The sequence below is a fragment of the Mchenga conophoros genome, linkage group LG2 (genome assembly GCF_057382185.1).
Source record: "Mchenga conophoros isolate Kocher_MC1m ecotype Shallow Benthic linkage group LG2, M_conophoros_male_GT1.1, whole genome shotgun sequence".
In the NCBI taxonomy this organism is placed as follows: domain Eukaryota; kingdom Metazoa; phylum Chordata; class Actinopteri; order Cichliformes; family Cichlidae; genus Mchenga; species Mchenga conophoros.
In genome coordinates this window covers 35,371,692-35,387,349 of record NC_140527.1, presented here as the reverse complement: position 1 = coordinate 35,387,349, position 15,658 = coordinate 35,371,692, and the positions used below count along the sequence as shown (strand labels likewise).

The window sequence follows — 15,658 nt, the reverse complement described above, 5'->3', positions numbered from 1 at the left end:
CCATCAAGACCACAACTCTCTGACAGCGCAGATTTTTAAATGATTATTTCATGTATTTTTAATGCCTTTGGCACTGTATCATTGAGATGCTGATACCACTGTGGTCATTTTTCTTGTGTAGCAGTCTGAAGTATTTTATTTGACTGCATTATATTTCTTCCTCACACATACAGACACACACTCCTATATTATATTATAATAGTGATAGACCGACTGAACAGCTACTATGGTGTACCTAATAATTATTTCTGCTCTAAAAATGATACAACCAAGCCAGAAGTAGGTCAGATGTGGCTGTGTACGAGAACATGATGTTGTGCCGTTCCTGTGAGCAATACTTGCATAATTCATACCATAAGACACAAAACACTCCATAAACCAACCAACAAACTGCAAAAGACCGGGCAGACCATTTCACCACATTGTACCACAATAGACAACCGTTCACATTCACACTAGCAATGAACTAGCACTTAGTTAAAGTTAAAGGGCATTGTAGAACCTTCGGCAACACTTATTAAAAGATTTAAGTGATTGAGTGATTTGAGCCTGTTTCAATAAGTTTAACTCTATGTGGAATAGAGAAAGAGAAACAGTTTCAAGGAATCATCAAAAGCCCAAAACTCCCATGATGTTCATGCCCATGGGTGTATGTAAACTCCTGACCACAACTGTACATCAAACAATCTACAGTAAAAACCACACAATCAAGATAAACTGAGTACTTTGTGGCTGTGCTGTTATACATTCTTTCTGCACGTGATCGCTGTCTTTACATAACAGCATATGCTTGTACACTTCATTTAGAGAAAATAGCAGATTCAATACTGCTGTTTTTTCTTTGTCTTCCAGAGCAGAAATGCAAAACCCTCAGATGATCCTGAGGTGTAAATGACACGGGAATGTTAGAAGAAATCCAGTTCTTTGTCACGCTGCTTCATTGACACAAACATGTTACCATTTATGGCCAGCAAGTCTGTTACAGAGACCGCCAGAAGTGGTTTTGGGTCGCACAATTTCTCTCTCTGGACAAGAAAGTGTTTTCTGATCTTTTGCTGTTAAGCCTTCTGTCAAGGTTTAACTGAATTGTGTCTCCAACAGCTTATACGTGCATGTCTTGCAAGAAGTAAAGATGACACTGTAGTGTGCAGAAGAAAAAAAATCTACTGACAAAGTGTGACAATGGTTCAGCAAGTGCTGTTTTTCTGGACACAAATAGATTTTGTGGTCAAACTAAATCGATGCTGTAGCTTTTTCTTACTAAACTGTTGAAGCAATTTGAAAATGTAAGCCCAAAAGAATACAGTATGCTCAGCTTTGTTCTGATCAGTCTCCATTGGTGGTTTTATAACCTTGTGCAGCAGGGTTATAAAACACTAAGCTCTTCCAGTACATAATGCAAGAGCTGTGCCATTAAGCTTCAAAAAATGCACTCAGAAAAGCTACTTAAATATATTTAATGAGGTGTGAGGGAGCTTTGCAAAGAAGAGAGAGCACTAGGGACGAATGTTTGTTCTTGTTCATGCTGCATGTGTACAACCTGCACTACACTGAGAATGTCATTGAACTGGATCTTTGTTTTCTATTTTCCCCACATTGAGGAGAAAGTGTGAGCGAAACATAAAATATATGCCTAAACACCCGAAAGGATTCTGACAGTATTGGAAGGCTTTCCAGAACAAATGCTTCGTCTCTAGCAAACTGTTTTAAAAACCGTTAATGACAACAGGAAAAACATTCTAACAGAAACTTAAAACTGTGATTATGACAAGCAAAAAAAAAAAAAAGCTGAGTAATGACTGTTTGAATAAAAGGGGAAAGATACATGGGCTGAGTTAGTGCTGTTTACCCTTGCAGCTCTCTGGCACATTGCTCCGTTACATTCTCTGTTTTTCTTGTCAGCCCACTTGCCTGTCCTATTCCAGCATGCTCACTCGGTCTCACTAATTGTAACTCTCTCAATTTTGATTACACATCAAAGTGCTCACTGCCCATACCAGAAGAATTTAGAGTGGCTACATTTTCCTTTGAGGAAAATATAGCACAAAGGCACAAAATTAAAGCTTTGTTACTACAACGACTTTGAGGAGTACTCACCTCTTTGTTGTATTTCTTGTGTGGGAAAACAATTTCTAAATCAAGCAATCTTACGTGGGATATTTTGTCTAATTTCAGCACAAAGTCCTTTAGCTGCTTTTAAACCTAACAGATTCAAAATACAAAAAGATTTCCAGAATTGAAATCCCCATTCCTTCATCCAAAGACATTTTGAGCTATCCCGGAGTCTATGCTATGTAAGCTAGTCACATATTGGTAGTTTTACACAGTTAGCGCCACAGATTACAGGATGTGCATCCAGATTATTTAATAGCATATGTGTTTGTCACCTGTTTGATCATTCAAAGGCTGCTCAAAGGTGCTCTTCATCCTCATTTAGGCCCCTTGGCTGCTCAGTTTTGTCCAGTTTAAAAGAAAGATGATTCAATAAATAGTCCACAAATATATCAGCAACCACTGGTTACGTGGCTGATGATGCCTGCAAAATCTGAACACACTACAAAAACTCTACTGCGCCTATATTACTTTAGAATTCAAAGTCAGCTTCTTTCATCTCATTATGAGTGGAACACCTAGAATAAAAACAGTTTTACTGAAGAGACTACAAGTTCAGAAAAAGTTCACTTTAAAAGTTTTTAAAAAAGGATATTTACTCTCCTAACAAAGCAGAAGAACTATTGCTTCATTCCCATACAGTGTTACATCAAATCGACTTGTCTTTGTACAGCACCATTAATTTCATGCAAAAGTGGTTTTGGGTGGTTCAGCACATAATAAAGCAATCGCACAAAAAGCTTTAAACAGCATTTGTCTCTTAAGCAGCACACTTGGACACAATGCAACACACCTGAATTTTGCAATTAAGTTAATAAAGTTCCCTCTCCAAAAATAAATAAATAAAACATTAAAAGCAGCAAATAACAGTTTCAGACAAAAGGTTACCAAATCAATAAAAGGTAGATACATTAATCCATATGATACTATAATAGGAGTTACCTCCATTATGGATTCAGCAACACTTGGCCCATGGCATTGAATTAAGGCCCCATATTAAAGGCTACTCTCTTCCTCTGTCCGCTGTTTGCACATTGTGATGAATAGCCTTCAGAGTAATAACAGTCCAACTTGAACTGCGCGCTGATCCTAAGGAGCTGTTGTGGATAGGCAAAGGCTCATTGTTCCACTAGCATGCCTGCAGCTGTACTAGACACAGAGTGTAGTGTACCATTGGCTGGTACTGACCTATATTAGACTGCATCTCTCGACAACAGGGAGGAGGGAAACTCATCATGACCTTGCACTGGGAACAACTTCCTCAAACATTTTGGTCACAGACACATATAGCGACACTTTTGGTATAGTGACAACTTATAAAATGTCTAAAAGCCATAGTTGTTTTGTGAGTAACAGGTTTCATGAGAGGCTTTTTAAAGGTCATCCCCAAGCTGAAGTATTTTCTGTGAGTAACATCAAAAAAGATGACCTTTGAAATTTAAAGAAACACAATAAAAGCCCATTAATATTAAAAACAGGAAATGCATGTGAAGTCACAAACTGCTGACAGACAACTGTGGTCAGACAATATAGACATGGATGTTTTTAACCGGTTTAGTCTTGAAACATTCATTTACTAACACATAACTTAATCCGCCTTCAGGAGTGTGAACTTTGTTCACCTATTCACTTTGTTCTCAACCAGTTAAATTAAAGTCCTGCGGAGAATGAGAAAAGCACATTATTTTCCAGGGATTTCACGGAGAAAACCTCCAGACTTCACATTTTAAGGCCTGGAAAAGCAAGCACATTTTAAACTACAGCCTAGTCACACTTAAATTTCTCTTTAATTATATATCAAAGTAGTTTAGCCTTAGATGGGGTATGGTTTTTCCAGCTAAGTGCACACTCTCTGTACTCTGTTTGCGTGTGTGTGTGTGTGTGTGTGTGTGTGTGTGTGTGTGTGTGTGTGTGTGTGTGTGTGTGTGACAAATCACTAGATTTAGCTACTTAGACATAAGTTCTTGATGCGGCTGCTTTTTTCCCCATGTAGAGCATGGGTTTCTAAACTGCAGTACACCACACCACACTGGCAGAGAGCCATGCAACACCAACAAAAAAAAAACAGCATTTACAGTATGTCCTAATGCTGACAAGCTTTAAAAAAAAACTCCATCTCAGCTACAGCCCCTCTGATGACATTATCTTTAATAATGTACCAAGCTACACTGACTGTAATTACTACTCAATTAATTATCCTAAGACGCTGCATAGGAGAGCAACATGACTAATGACAAAAATCAATGGTGGCCCTTTCCTTCCCCTGCTTCCACTGCTTAGAAGGCATGGTTGACTGTGGTATTCCTACAAAGCATTTCTTCTCAGTGAACTGTAGCCACATTAAAAAGACAAATCTTTCACCCTTTGACTAAACAACACTTCCTTCCTAGCCAGGAGTTTGCCATGAAGATAATCACTGGAGGCTGTTGCTTTACCTAAGTGATGAACGTGTAGGAGGGGACACGTTCGTCTTTCTTCCAGCATTCGTTAAATCCTAACATGCTGTTCCTCTCTCTCTGTGTCAGCGAGTACCCTATCATTTTGGGTGACGATGAAAAACTGGGATGATGAAACAGCACAGATGCTGACGTCCCCACCCGACTTCCTCCATGCGCAGACACACGGATGGAGACATAGACACGAAGCAAAAAACACAAACACCCAGAATACACACGTCTCAGTATTCTCTTCGCATCTCACAGCAAACACTCTGAGTAACGCTAGAGCTGAGCCATAGCACAGAAAATCTCTGGATGAGCCTTTATACATACAGTGGGGCAAAAAAGTATTTAGTCAGCCACCGATTGTGCAAGTTCCCCCACTTAAAATGATGACAGAGGTCAGTAATTTGCACCAGAGGTACACTTCAACTGTGAGAGACAGAATGTGAAAAAAAATCCATGAATTCACATGGTAGGATTTGTAAAGAATTTATTCGTAAATTAGGGTGGAAAATAAGTATTTGGTCACCTCAAACAAGGAAAATCTCTGGCTCTCACAGACCTGTAACGTCTTCTGTAAGAAGCTTTTCTGTCCCCCACGCGTTACCTGTATGAATGGCACCTGTTTGAACTCATCATCTGTATAAAATACACCTGTCCACAGCCTCAAACAGTCAGACTCCAAACTCCGCCATGGCCAAGACCAAAGAGCTTTCGAAGGACACCAGGAAAAGTATTGTAGACCTGCACCAGACTGGGAAGAGTGAATCTACAATAGGCAAGCAGCTTGGTGTGAAAAAATCAACTGTGGGAGCAATCATCAGAAAATGGAAGACATACAAGACCACTGATAATCTCCCTCGATCTGGGGCTCCACACAAGATCTCATCCCGTGGGGTCAAAATGATCATGAGAACGGTGAGCAAAGATCCCAGAACCACACGGGGGGACCTGGTGAATGACCTGCAGAGAGCTGGGACCAAAGTAACAAAGGTCACCATCAGTAACACACTACAACGGCAGGGAATCAAATCCCGCAGTGCCAGACGTGTTCCGCTGCTGAAGCCAGTGCATGTCCAGGCCCGTCTGAAGTTTGCCAGAGAGCACATGGATGATACAGCAGAGGATTGGGAGAATGTCATGTGGTCAGATGAAACCAAAGTAGAACTTTTTGGTATAAACTCAACTCGTCGTGTTTGGAGGAAGAAGAATACTGAGTTGCATCCCAAGAACACCATGCCTACTGTGAAGCATGGGGGTGGAAACATCATGCTATGGGGCTGTTTTTCTGCCAAGGGGACAGGACGACTGATCCGTGTTAAGGACAGAATGAATGGGGCCATGTATCGTGAGATTTTGAGCCAAAACCTCCTTCCATCAGTGAGAACTTTGAAGATGAAACGAGGCTGGGTCTTCCAACATGACAATGATCCAAAACACACCGCCCGGGCAACAAAGGAGTGGCTCCGTAAGAAGCATTTGAAAGTCCTGGAGTGGCCTAGCCAGTCTCCAGACCTCAACCCCATAGAAAATCTGTGGCGGGAGTTGAAAGTCCGTGTTGCTCGGCGACAGCCCCAAAACATCACTGCTCTCGAGAAGATCTGCATGGAGGAATGGGCCAAAATACCAGCTACTGTGTGTGCAAACCTGGTAAAGACCTATAGTAAACGTTTGACCTCTGTTATTGCCAACAAAGGTTATGTTACAAAGTATTGAGTTGTATTTTTGTTATTGACCAAATACTTATTTTCCACCCTGATTTACGAATACATTCTTTACAAATCCTACCATGTGGATTCATGGATTTTTTTTTCACATTCTGTCTCTCACAGTTGAAGTGTACCTCTGGTGCAAATTACTGACCTCTGTCATCGTTTTAAGTGGGGGAACTTGCACAATCGATGGCTGACTAAATACTTTTTTGCCCCACTGTATATGGATGATGAGGATGCATTTTGAGTGCCACTAGCCTGGTGAGGATAGGTGGGGGTCAGGAACGGCAGGAGGAGTGTAAGGAGAATTCAAAATAAATGAAGCAACCTGAATTATTTAGAGGTACAAACTGAGAATTCAATCCAGGTTTTAAAAGGAAGTGGAAAAATTGCCAGAAAAAGCCATCCATGGTCCCTTTGTATTGAGCCTGAACTGCCCCCTCCACTATAGGAAGGCTGAAAATGTCCGTCCATTCGAAAGGAAACTGCGAGGCGCAAAGAGGCAACATATCTAACCCCCAGATTCACTACAGTTTTTCAGGCTTGAGTCACGCAGGTCTTTCCGGTCTCCCCCACTATATTTCATCAGCCCACTATCTCACAGCAGGCCGTTTATTCTTTCATGGTACCTCTCTCCCCACGCTAAATATATTTATTATCCCGCTGTGTGTTGCAGATGAGCTTCTTTGGCTGTGTTTCTATTACTGGGCAGAGTGCAAGAGATCAGACGGAGACAGGAAGGATGAGAGAAAACAGAGTAAGCAATTCTCTTCACCAGCCAGTTCACGGTTGCAAGACTAATGGCGGCAAAACTGAGCACACATAATCAATATGCATCTCCCCTAATCAAACAGACCTGATAAATCAGATGACTTTACATGCCTTCTATGGGCTGTGGCACTTAGATGCACTGTTACCCTTACTGCTAACCAAAGAGTAACAGCTCTGTTCGGGAATTCTTGATTCTCATCAGTTACTGAAAGCCCCTAGCACGTTTCCAACAGGTGCTACTAGTTGTTAACAGTAGTCAGCATGTCAAAAGCCAGACCAGCATGGAAAAACACATCTGAAGCATTCTGAAGGACGGATAATGCTGCAATAACTGAATGCTTGTAATGCTGCAGTACCGGTAGTTGCCCCAGTACTTGCAGGCCATAAGCAGATACTGTTTTTTCTTATTGTACAGCAGCAGATAAAAACATTTCCTTTTATTGCTGAATGAGAAGTCAGCTTTTATTGAGAAAAGTGGACATGTGATAAAATCTGGAAGTTTAAAATATAGTTCACTCAAGTAGCGGTTTGACCAGAATGGAGACCTAAAGCACCTATATCAAAATTCTAAAAACACCTCAATACTTGCTTTTTTTAGTGTCCTTTATAACAAAGGCAGCTTATGTATGTATGTAAATAAATCCCACCTATAATGAGATACTAATCTTATTACTTAATACAAACAGTACTGCCTTCATCTTCTCTAGCTGACATACAGCCTAACATACATTCTTCACACAGTCTCTCCACTCTTTACCAGTTGAGCACTCAAACAGAAGCATGGCAAACAGAAAAGTACCTTAAAGAGTAACACCCTGGTCTTTATGGGGTATATTGTGGAGTCAGTAAAGCTTCCATTTCAACAACATATAAATAGTAACCAGTTATTGGAAACATTAACCTGTCCAGCACACATGTTAATGTCATACATGTAACTATTAGCAAATACCGGTACCCAACTGCTACCTTAGCTGTCTGTTGACTTACCATTATTTCAAACCCATCTTGTCTGGCAGCTTTTGCAATCAGAATTATGATCAAACACATTTTGTTTTTCCAAGATGAGCTCAATAAATTCTCTATAGGCTCCTCTTGTTGTGTTTCTCATGTTTCTTTTACTGGTTTACTTTTTCATTAGTGTCATTTCAGTTATTACAGTATATGCGTAGTATGACAATGTCCAAGCTGACAGGCAGGAAAACAAAAAAAGGAGGGAAAAAACTGGAGAAAATCTAATAGTGAGTATTAAGGAAATGAAACGACAACAATGATGGAGCTAAGCACCAAACATCATCAGTCCTACATTCTGTAATGTAAAGAGACAATGTTAATTTAACGAGATTAAAAAAAAATTAGCACACAACTTGTGTTACAAAATTGATTTAACATAATTATTTGTGTCTAGAAAGTGTTATGTTTCTCTTAAAAGTCACAGATTGAGGCGGAGAAAAGGTCATCAGCAACTAGACAGAAATCGTGGCCACGGGTCTCACCAGTGTCGCTGAGCCAAAAATAAACAGGACTGTAGCTAAATATACAGACAAGTGTTATTCTAATATTTATTTAAAAGACAATGGACTCTTAATTTTTAATAGTAGTACTGAGTTTGAAATTCTAATGTTGTTATAGCCCTACACTTGAGTGTGAGCAACATTAATTGCTACATAGGTTTGTGAAAGATGTGTACATTTCAAAACTGCGAGTGCTGCTGACCGACTTGCCAAACAGGTTTGCAAACCTCTGGGAATTTCCAAAGCATTTGACATGCAAACCTAGTTCTTTGGTAATGTCATGTAGTCTCAGAGTTGAGGCAGGCCTCAGATCGTCATGGAAAGATTGATGAGAGATGGAGAGGTGGTTTTAGACTTCTATATTTTACAGCAGGAAGAACTTTACATATGCTAATTGTAATTTAAGGCTTTCAGTGATTTATTTGAACTGTTCTGTTGCCAGGGTGAAATGATTGTACAGCATAAATCTTTAACAAATCTCAAATACATACACTGCCACTAATATTTGATTAAAGGTCACTTAGCAAGTTGCACCTTAGCTAGCAAGATGCTTTTGGCAGTTATTTACAACCTTCTATCATAACTTTGTCAAGATACTTGAATCGGTTTAAACTGGTTGGTTTACTGGGGCATGGACACAGCTTTTCAACTTACTCCATAACTTTTTGCATATTTTTGGGAATGAAATTCCAGGATTCCGCTTTATCCATTCCAAAACCAATTTAGTATCATTTTCCTACCTAGAAAATCTAATTGTGTCTAAGCTTCAATTGTCTATCTGTTGAGGTAGGCAACTGAAGATTGTAAACGAAACTGGTGAAGCTGAAGAATTTGAAGGTGGTCCTGCTACATTTTTCTATCCACGCTGTGCAATGTAGAAGCACCACTGGCAGAACAACAGGCCTGGAACATGATGCCACACCACCATGCTTCACAGCTGGTGCAATATTGTTTGGTTTGAAAGCCTCACCTTTAATCCTCCTCCTACTTGTCATTGTAGCCAAATAGCTCAATCAAGGTCAAGTTCACTTATTTAATCAATGTCTTGTCTTTCCATAAAATCTTTTTCCTAAAGGCATTTCTGTGGGCAGCTGCAAATTTCATTCAAGCTTTAAGGTGTCAATTCTGAAACAGGGGCTTCTTCCTTGGTCAGCACCCACTAAGTCCAAGGGGGTGTAAAACTTGCATCACTGTAGACAGTGATATTTGTATTATGTAAGTTTCCAGTTCATGGCAAGAGCCTTGATGATCCCTTACCAGTTTCCCCTCATCTGACATTTTGGTGACAGTTTGGGTCTTCTTCCAGACGTTGGCACGGTGGTGACATATCGGAATAACTTGTACTTTTTTTAACTGATGATCTTAGATTCTGCATTTGTTTAGAAACGGCTGCAAAAGAAAACATAAATCTACAGTTCTTTTTTTAGATCATCACTGAGATCCTTGGACTTTCCCATTGTTCTGATCATTGGTCAGTCCAGTGAGTGCTGTCAAACAAATTCTTTTTATGCTAGTAAAGAGAAAATACCAGTTTTAGTGAAAACCTACCTCTCAGAATCAGATGGGAATTTTATTATGAACTAATCTGTCAGTTAGGTTAGTTCCTTGTCAATTTGCATATACAAGTGAAGTCCAAAGACAAAAAGCAGCAATCTGGCACTGGAGAATTTTTGGTATTTTCCCAAAGAAGGATTTAAACAGCTGACTGATTTTTTAATTAAATGGAAACCTATTTTTAGCACACATTTTTTGATCGTGGAATCCAAAAACAAGTTAGCCTTGTTTATGTCTATATGGTTACTTCCTGCTTTTGTGCATACCAAAGCTTCCATTCTCTTAACTGGTGACTGCATCACATGAGGCCTCGGTGTACTTCACCACTGAGCAGAAGAAATATTTTCTACAGCACTGTAACATAATCCAAATAAAGGACTGAAACTTCACGTGCGGGGTTTTTAACCGAGCTACTGAGTAGGAGGAGATCTAGTAGTTACCATGGTGCAAAAGGAAAGGAAACTGAGGTGCTGCATGGGCAATGTTGTTTTTATTTGCTTGCACTGTTCTCCTTGAACACAAGGCAGGGCTTCCACAATAATACTATCACATTTTTGCCAGGCTCCACCTCGCACAGATCACACTGCTGCCTTCAAGGGCTTGAATGAACATCAAAGGCAACTGTGTGATTTTGCATTCCTGTCAAGAGCATTACAACCTCTGGAGCTTCCCTACTCATGAAAAGCGCCCTCGTTCCCACAGCCATCTTTAATGATTTTCTAAACACTCCGGGTTTAGTGGCACGGCACATCATAGTGTGAGAGTCAAGTAAACACACGAGGCTTCCACTGTGCCTTTTTGGTCACTCTCCCTCCTCTCCATCTTTCTCCCTCTTCATGATGCACGTGTACCTCCCGTGGGCAAGGGGAGGGTGGCAGAGAAAAATCAGGAGGAAGAGAGCCAGAGCCTCAGATACCAGCACTGCATGCATCAATGATAGTGTGGCTGGCTGCCCTGCACAAAATATTATTTACAGCTCACGCTGAAGAGAGATTACAGCAGCAATCCTCTCCTCAAGCAGGAAAACCAGCTGACCTGGCAACACTTAGAGAGAGGCCAGGAGGAGGGTCAGGAACTATAATTATTATATTGCTTCTCCCTATTCACTCTCGGTGTCTATACTGCTCACACAGCGTGTGAGGGATTCAGCTCAGTGGTGACAACAGGTTACTGGTGCATAAGAAGTGGATAAAGAGGCAGTAAAGGCGGTGTAGCATTTATAAACGCAGATACTCCACTTTCAACTAGCCCACTCATGATTAACCGATGAGAAGGGCAATGAAACCAGTGGATGAACTTTAAAGAGGCAAGCATTTATTTCACCAATTATGAAATATCATGCCTAAGCGATTAATGTTGGCAAAACACCACCTTCCACCACTGAAAAAAATGTTTATGGCCAAGCACATAGCAGGGACTGTGCGATTATGCTTCCTGAGGACAAATATGCATTCATTATCTGGTTAAATTGATTTCAACTAACAGATGTGTCGTTTCACTTACACTAAGACTAACAGTATAAATTACCCACTGTATGTACAATATATATGACCAATTTTCTATATTCAAAATTTAAGAACCTGCATCAAGTGACATTCACAGCATTTATATTAACTGAATGGATGAAATAGTTGTTTTCACTCATCAATACTGAGTCAACAGATATGGACCATAAAGACAACACAAGGTGGCACACCTGGTTTGATAGATTATGTTTTGACTTACAAGTGAATAAATTTTTGGAGCCCAGAGAATAGAAACATTTCCCTGGGCATAGGTGTCTTCTCAATCGAGCTGTAGTTTCCAGGTGTTTACTGATATTATTGCTCTTGTGCATTGTTATTTATTCTTTTTTCCCCATTTTGTATTTCTGTCATTTTTTTTAGAACTTGAAAACCATTTTAAAAGGTTTCATTATCATCACTGTAATATTGAAAGTGTTAATGACGATAATAATATTGTTGCTTAGGATGACGACAGACTGTACTTCCCTTTATCACTGCAAAACTTGCACTAAAAGTGCAGTTGACTCCCCGTTAATGCTAACTTGCATCTGTCGTGACTTCCTGGCTGGTAAGAACTTACCTAACAACCAGCTGCTTGACTAACGAGAGCCGTGAAGTGAGACAACAGCTGGTTCGTGTTATCTGGCGGTGTGAGGAAAACTGTTTGTTGCAATGTGTGTGGATTCAATCGCAATTACAACGAAGACAGCAAAGGGGAAATACATCACGCAAGGGCACGCTCAGCACTTCATTGTTATTTGGGGAGGGGAAGCAAAACCACAGCGGTTAAACGCTAGCAGTGGCAGCTGGACGTCATAAGCTAACCGTGTGTGTGTGCGCGTGTGTGTGTGTGTCAGGCACACATACCCAACGGTTCAGTCTTCTCCGTAGCATCTTTTCTTCCTTTAATTTCACAATGCTGATGAACTCTTCAGATTCAACAGACGCCTCCGGGCTCTGCTTCAGTTTCTCTGGTGAATAACTTTACATGTATGTTAGTAAACGTGCTAGCTCCTTGGCTATCTATTCTCTACTCTAACGTTAGTTCTAGCTATATGAAATGCCGCAGCGACGCTACATCGTTTCCATTTTGTTTGATTTCGGTATCTTCGCACCATTCGCATTCTCTCTCCCCTCTGAATATTTTCCCCGTTGCGGTGTACTAGTCGCGCTTCACGCTGCTCAAGGCTGAAACAGTGCCTGACATTTCGCTCTGAGCCCTGTTGCTTACACGCGAAGGAACCATTTGTCGCCCCCGAGTCTCGCCTTCCCGCTGACTCAAAAAGCTGGCTAACGCCACGGTAAAAACTAACTTCTCCTGCGAGTCCCCCGTGCACAGGTCGCCTCACCTCCCTGTCAAACAATTTTCACTCCAGCAGCAACAGCAGCAGCCCACCAACGTTCCCACGTTCACAAGCTCCACCCGGCGAAGGTGCGGCTTGCACTGCACTGTGGGTAATGTTGTCTAAATTCCCGTGCTGGGGGACCAGCGTGACACCAAAGGTCAGGGAGTATGGACGCCCGTCTCTAGATGGGAAGAACTTCTAGGTTTTAGTTTCATTTTACATATTTTTCTCAGCTGAATTATTTTGTGTATGTTTCTGCATTAGGCAACATCTTATACCCCCAAATAACTTAAATCAAGGCTGTTAAAGTCAGTGTACTTTGTGGGCCACACACAACCCAGGAACATTTCCTTTCTGTCAAAGGCTTAACTAAACATTTCATACCTGACTTGTCTTAATATAAGAAAAATAACTCTGTTCTTCCATATGACAAATGTATAAAATTACTGGTAGTGCATTGTCCAGACTGTTTATGAAACATTTACAACAAGTTTATGTTAATTCATAGAAAATGCAGACATTTCTATAGTGCATAGTTTAAAAACAGAAACTTTTCCTTCATTTAATTGTTTATCTATTTCTTAATACTTTGGTTTGGTGTGGGCAATGGCAATCAATAGGACAAGCTGTAAAACTTATGAAGATATAGTTACAAATGCCTTCTGTTTGACAACCCTGACCTAAATGGTATGCGCACTGGGATACAAGCAATAACATCAGCTTAGTGAAAGCACACCAACATTGACACCAATGACAGGCAGAGTGACCAGATAGGCATAGAAACAAGTTAAATTTGAGGCAAAGAATATGTTTGTGCATTATGTGACAGATACCAAAAGGCGGTTTGATGCAATGTTATTATAGTTAATTTAAAAAAAAAGTTCTCATATAAAATAATTATTTAAAAAAAATGGAAAAAATTAAAGATAACCGAAACTTTACAAACTAACTTAAATAAAATACGGAGAAAATATCCTTAGTTCTAGCGTTTGTTAGTGTGGTAAAACTTTCTAAAAATTTGCCTGATTAGGCTTTGAAAAACTTATATCGTCAGACTTTGGATGTCTACAAGGCTGTGAGTCACTGCTTTCAAAAAGTTCTGTTTTTATGGTAATATCTATACTGGTTTTCCCAAACTTGCCCATTCTGGAAAGCCTTGGGTTTCAACCCCAAATAATGAAACTAACACTGAAACTAATAAAAACTCAACTAAAAGTAGACAAAAAGAAAAACTAGGTCTAAACCAGCCAACTCCCTCAGGACACTTAAACTCAATCATGGTGAGACAGTAACTGCCATTACTGTAATTCCTCACACTCAGTAGGTGAAATACAGAAAGTATAAACAGTTGCTGATGTCTGTCGTTATGGTTTTATTCTATAGTCTTCTTACAGTCACCTCTTCTCTTTCTGTTCTAGTAACTATGAAACTGGTTGCTGTTCTGTCTGCTAATCATCTCTGTGGCTTTGTGACTTAAGTTGATTTAGAATGATTCATTCAGAATGTGGGACATGGTCTCAGTATGTGGGACATATTGTCCCTGACAGCAGCAGTCTTGAAACACCTACAGTTGTTCAGCTCAAAGAAACTCAAAAGCCTAGGACGCTCACCCACAATACTAGGTCTCCAGTACCCAACCCAAGAGCATCTCTGGGACGTGCCAGAACAAGCCCTGACTGTAGAGTCCACAGAGGATTTATTGCCAAAGTCCAAATTCCAGACAGCACAGGAGTCCCATGGAGGTCCCTCATGCCCCAACAAGTCAGAACTGTTTTGACAAAAGGCATCTGCAATCTTTTATTACTTAGAGTCAGTATTTATGAAATAAGAAAATCCCATTTGAAATCATTTTTATACACCTCATGCTGTTTGAGGCATCTCCTGATATGATTACAGGAAGTGAGCAATCTTTCAAGTTTGGAAGGAGGGGTTCTGAAAATTCTATTTTAAATGACACAAAAAATGATCCACAAAGCCAGCACTCTGACTGCATGAAAGTAAATCATAAAAGCAACGCTGAACGTATTTTGAAACTATGCAAATGAAATATTTCAGATCTTAACTAGAGCATAATCCAGTTCATGATTTCTGTCTTCAAATCTCCCATCAAATTCTCTTCCGGCCAGCCAAAAGTTATATGCTTAGGAATTTCTAACTGCTTTTAGAATCAATGGTCTATAAGAGCTACCATAGCTTAATGCCAACCCATGATTATACTAAAATAGCAAAAATAATATTAGCCAAAATAAGTTATGATTAAAGATTTTTTAAATTTATTTATTTTTATAGAATAGATCTGTATTAGATTATTAACTACTGGTGTCATGTAGTATAATGTGTTGTGTAATGGACAAGTATGCCATTGTGTCACACTTCAAAATGCAGAATACGCTTGAATCATGTTAATCAAGGAAACGGAAAGAACTAAATGTTCTTTATCTGAATCTTTGACCTTAAACGCCATCGCTCAGCATGCTCAAGCTAGATGCTACAGGGCAGTACAGTGACCCTTTAGTTCTGAAGTTCTTGTTTGTATTTGTGTGGGTCATAGCATGAGTGGTGGCCTCAGCAGATTTTTTTTGCATGTGGCATCAGATTTGCATTCTTGCTTTGGTCACTGCCCTGCTTTAAATGAAATGTGCTCATACTGAAAAGCCATGCACTTTGTGAAACCAAAGGAAGTTCATTAGAAAAAAATGCTCACAC

General features: G+C 40.0%; 1 protein-coding gene across 7 annotated transcripts in view; it reads right to left on the bottom strand.

Annotated features, from left to right (window-relative positions):
* atp11c (ATPase phospholipid transporting 11C (ATP11C blood group)) overlaps window positions 1-13,033 on the bottom strand; it is a 42,613-nt gene extending 29,580 nt beyond the window's left edge. For all 7 annotated transcript variants that reach the window (XR_014888166.1, XM_085243343.1, XM_085243352.1 and 4 more), the window contains exon 1: window positions 12,474-13,033. Coding sequence is in view for 6 of the 7 variants with exons in the window: in XM_085243343.1 (XP_085099469.1) it covers window positions 12,474-12,500 (27 nt within the window). In the remaining variant the exon portion in view is untranslated. The remainder of the gene's footprint in view (window positions 1-12,473) is intronic.
* Window positions 13,034-15,658: the final 2,625 nt, after the last annotated feature.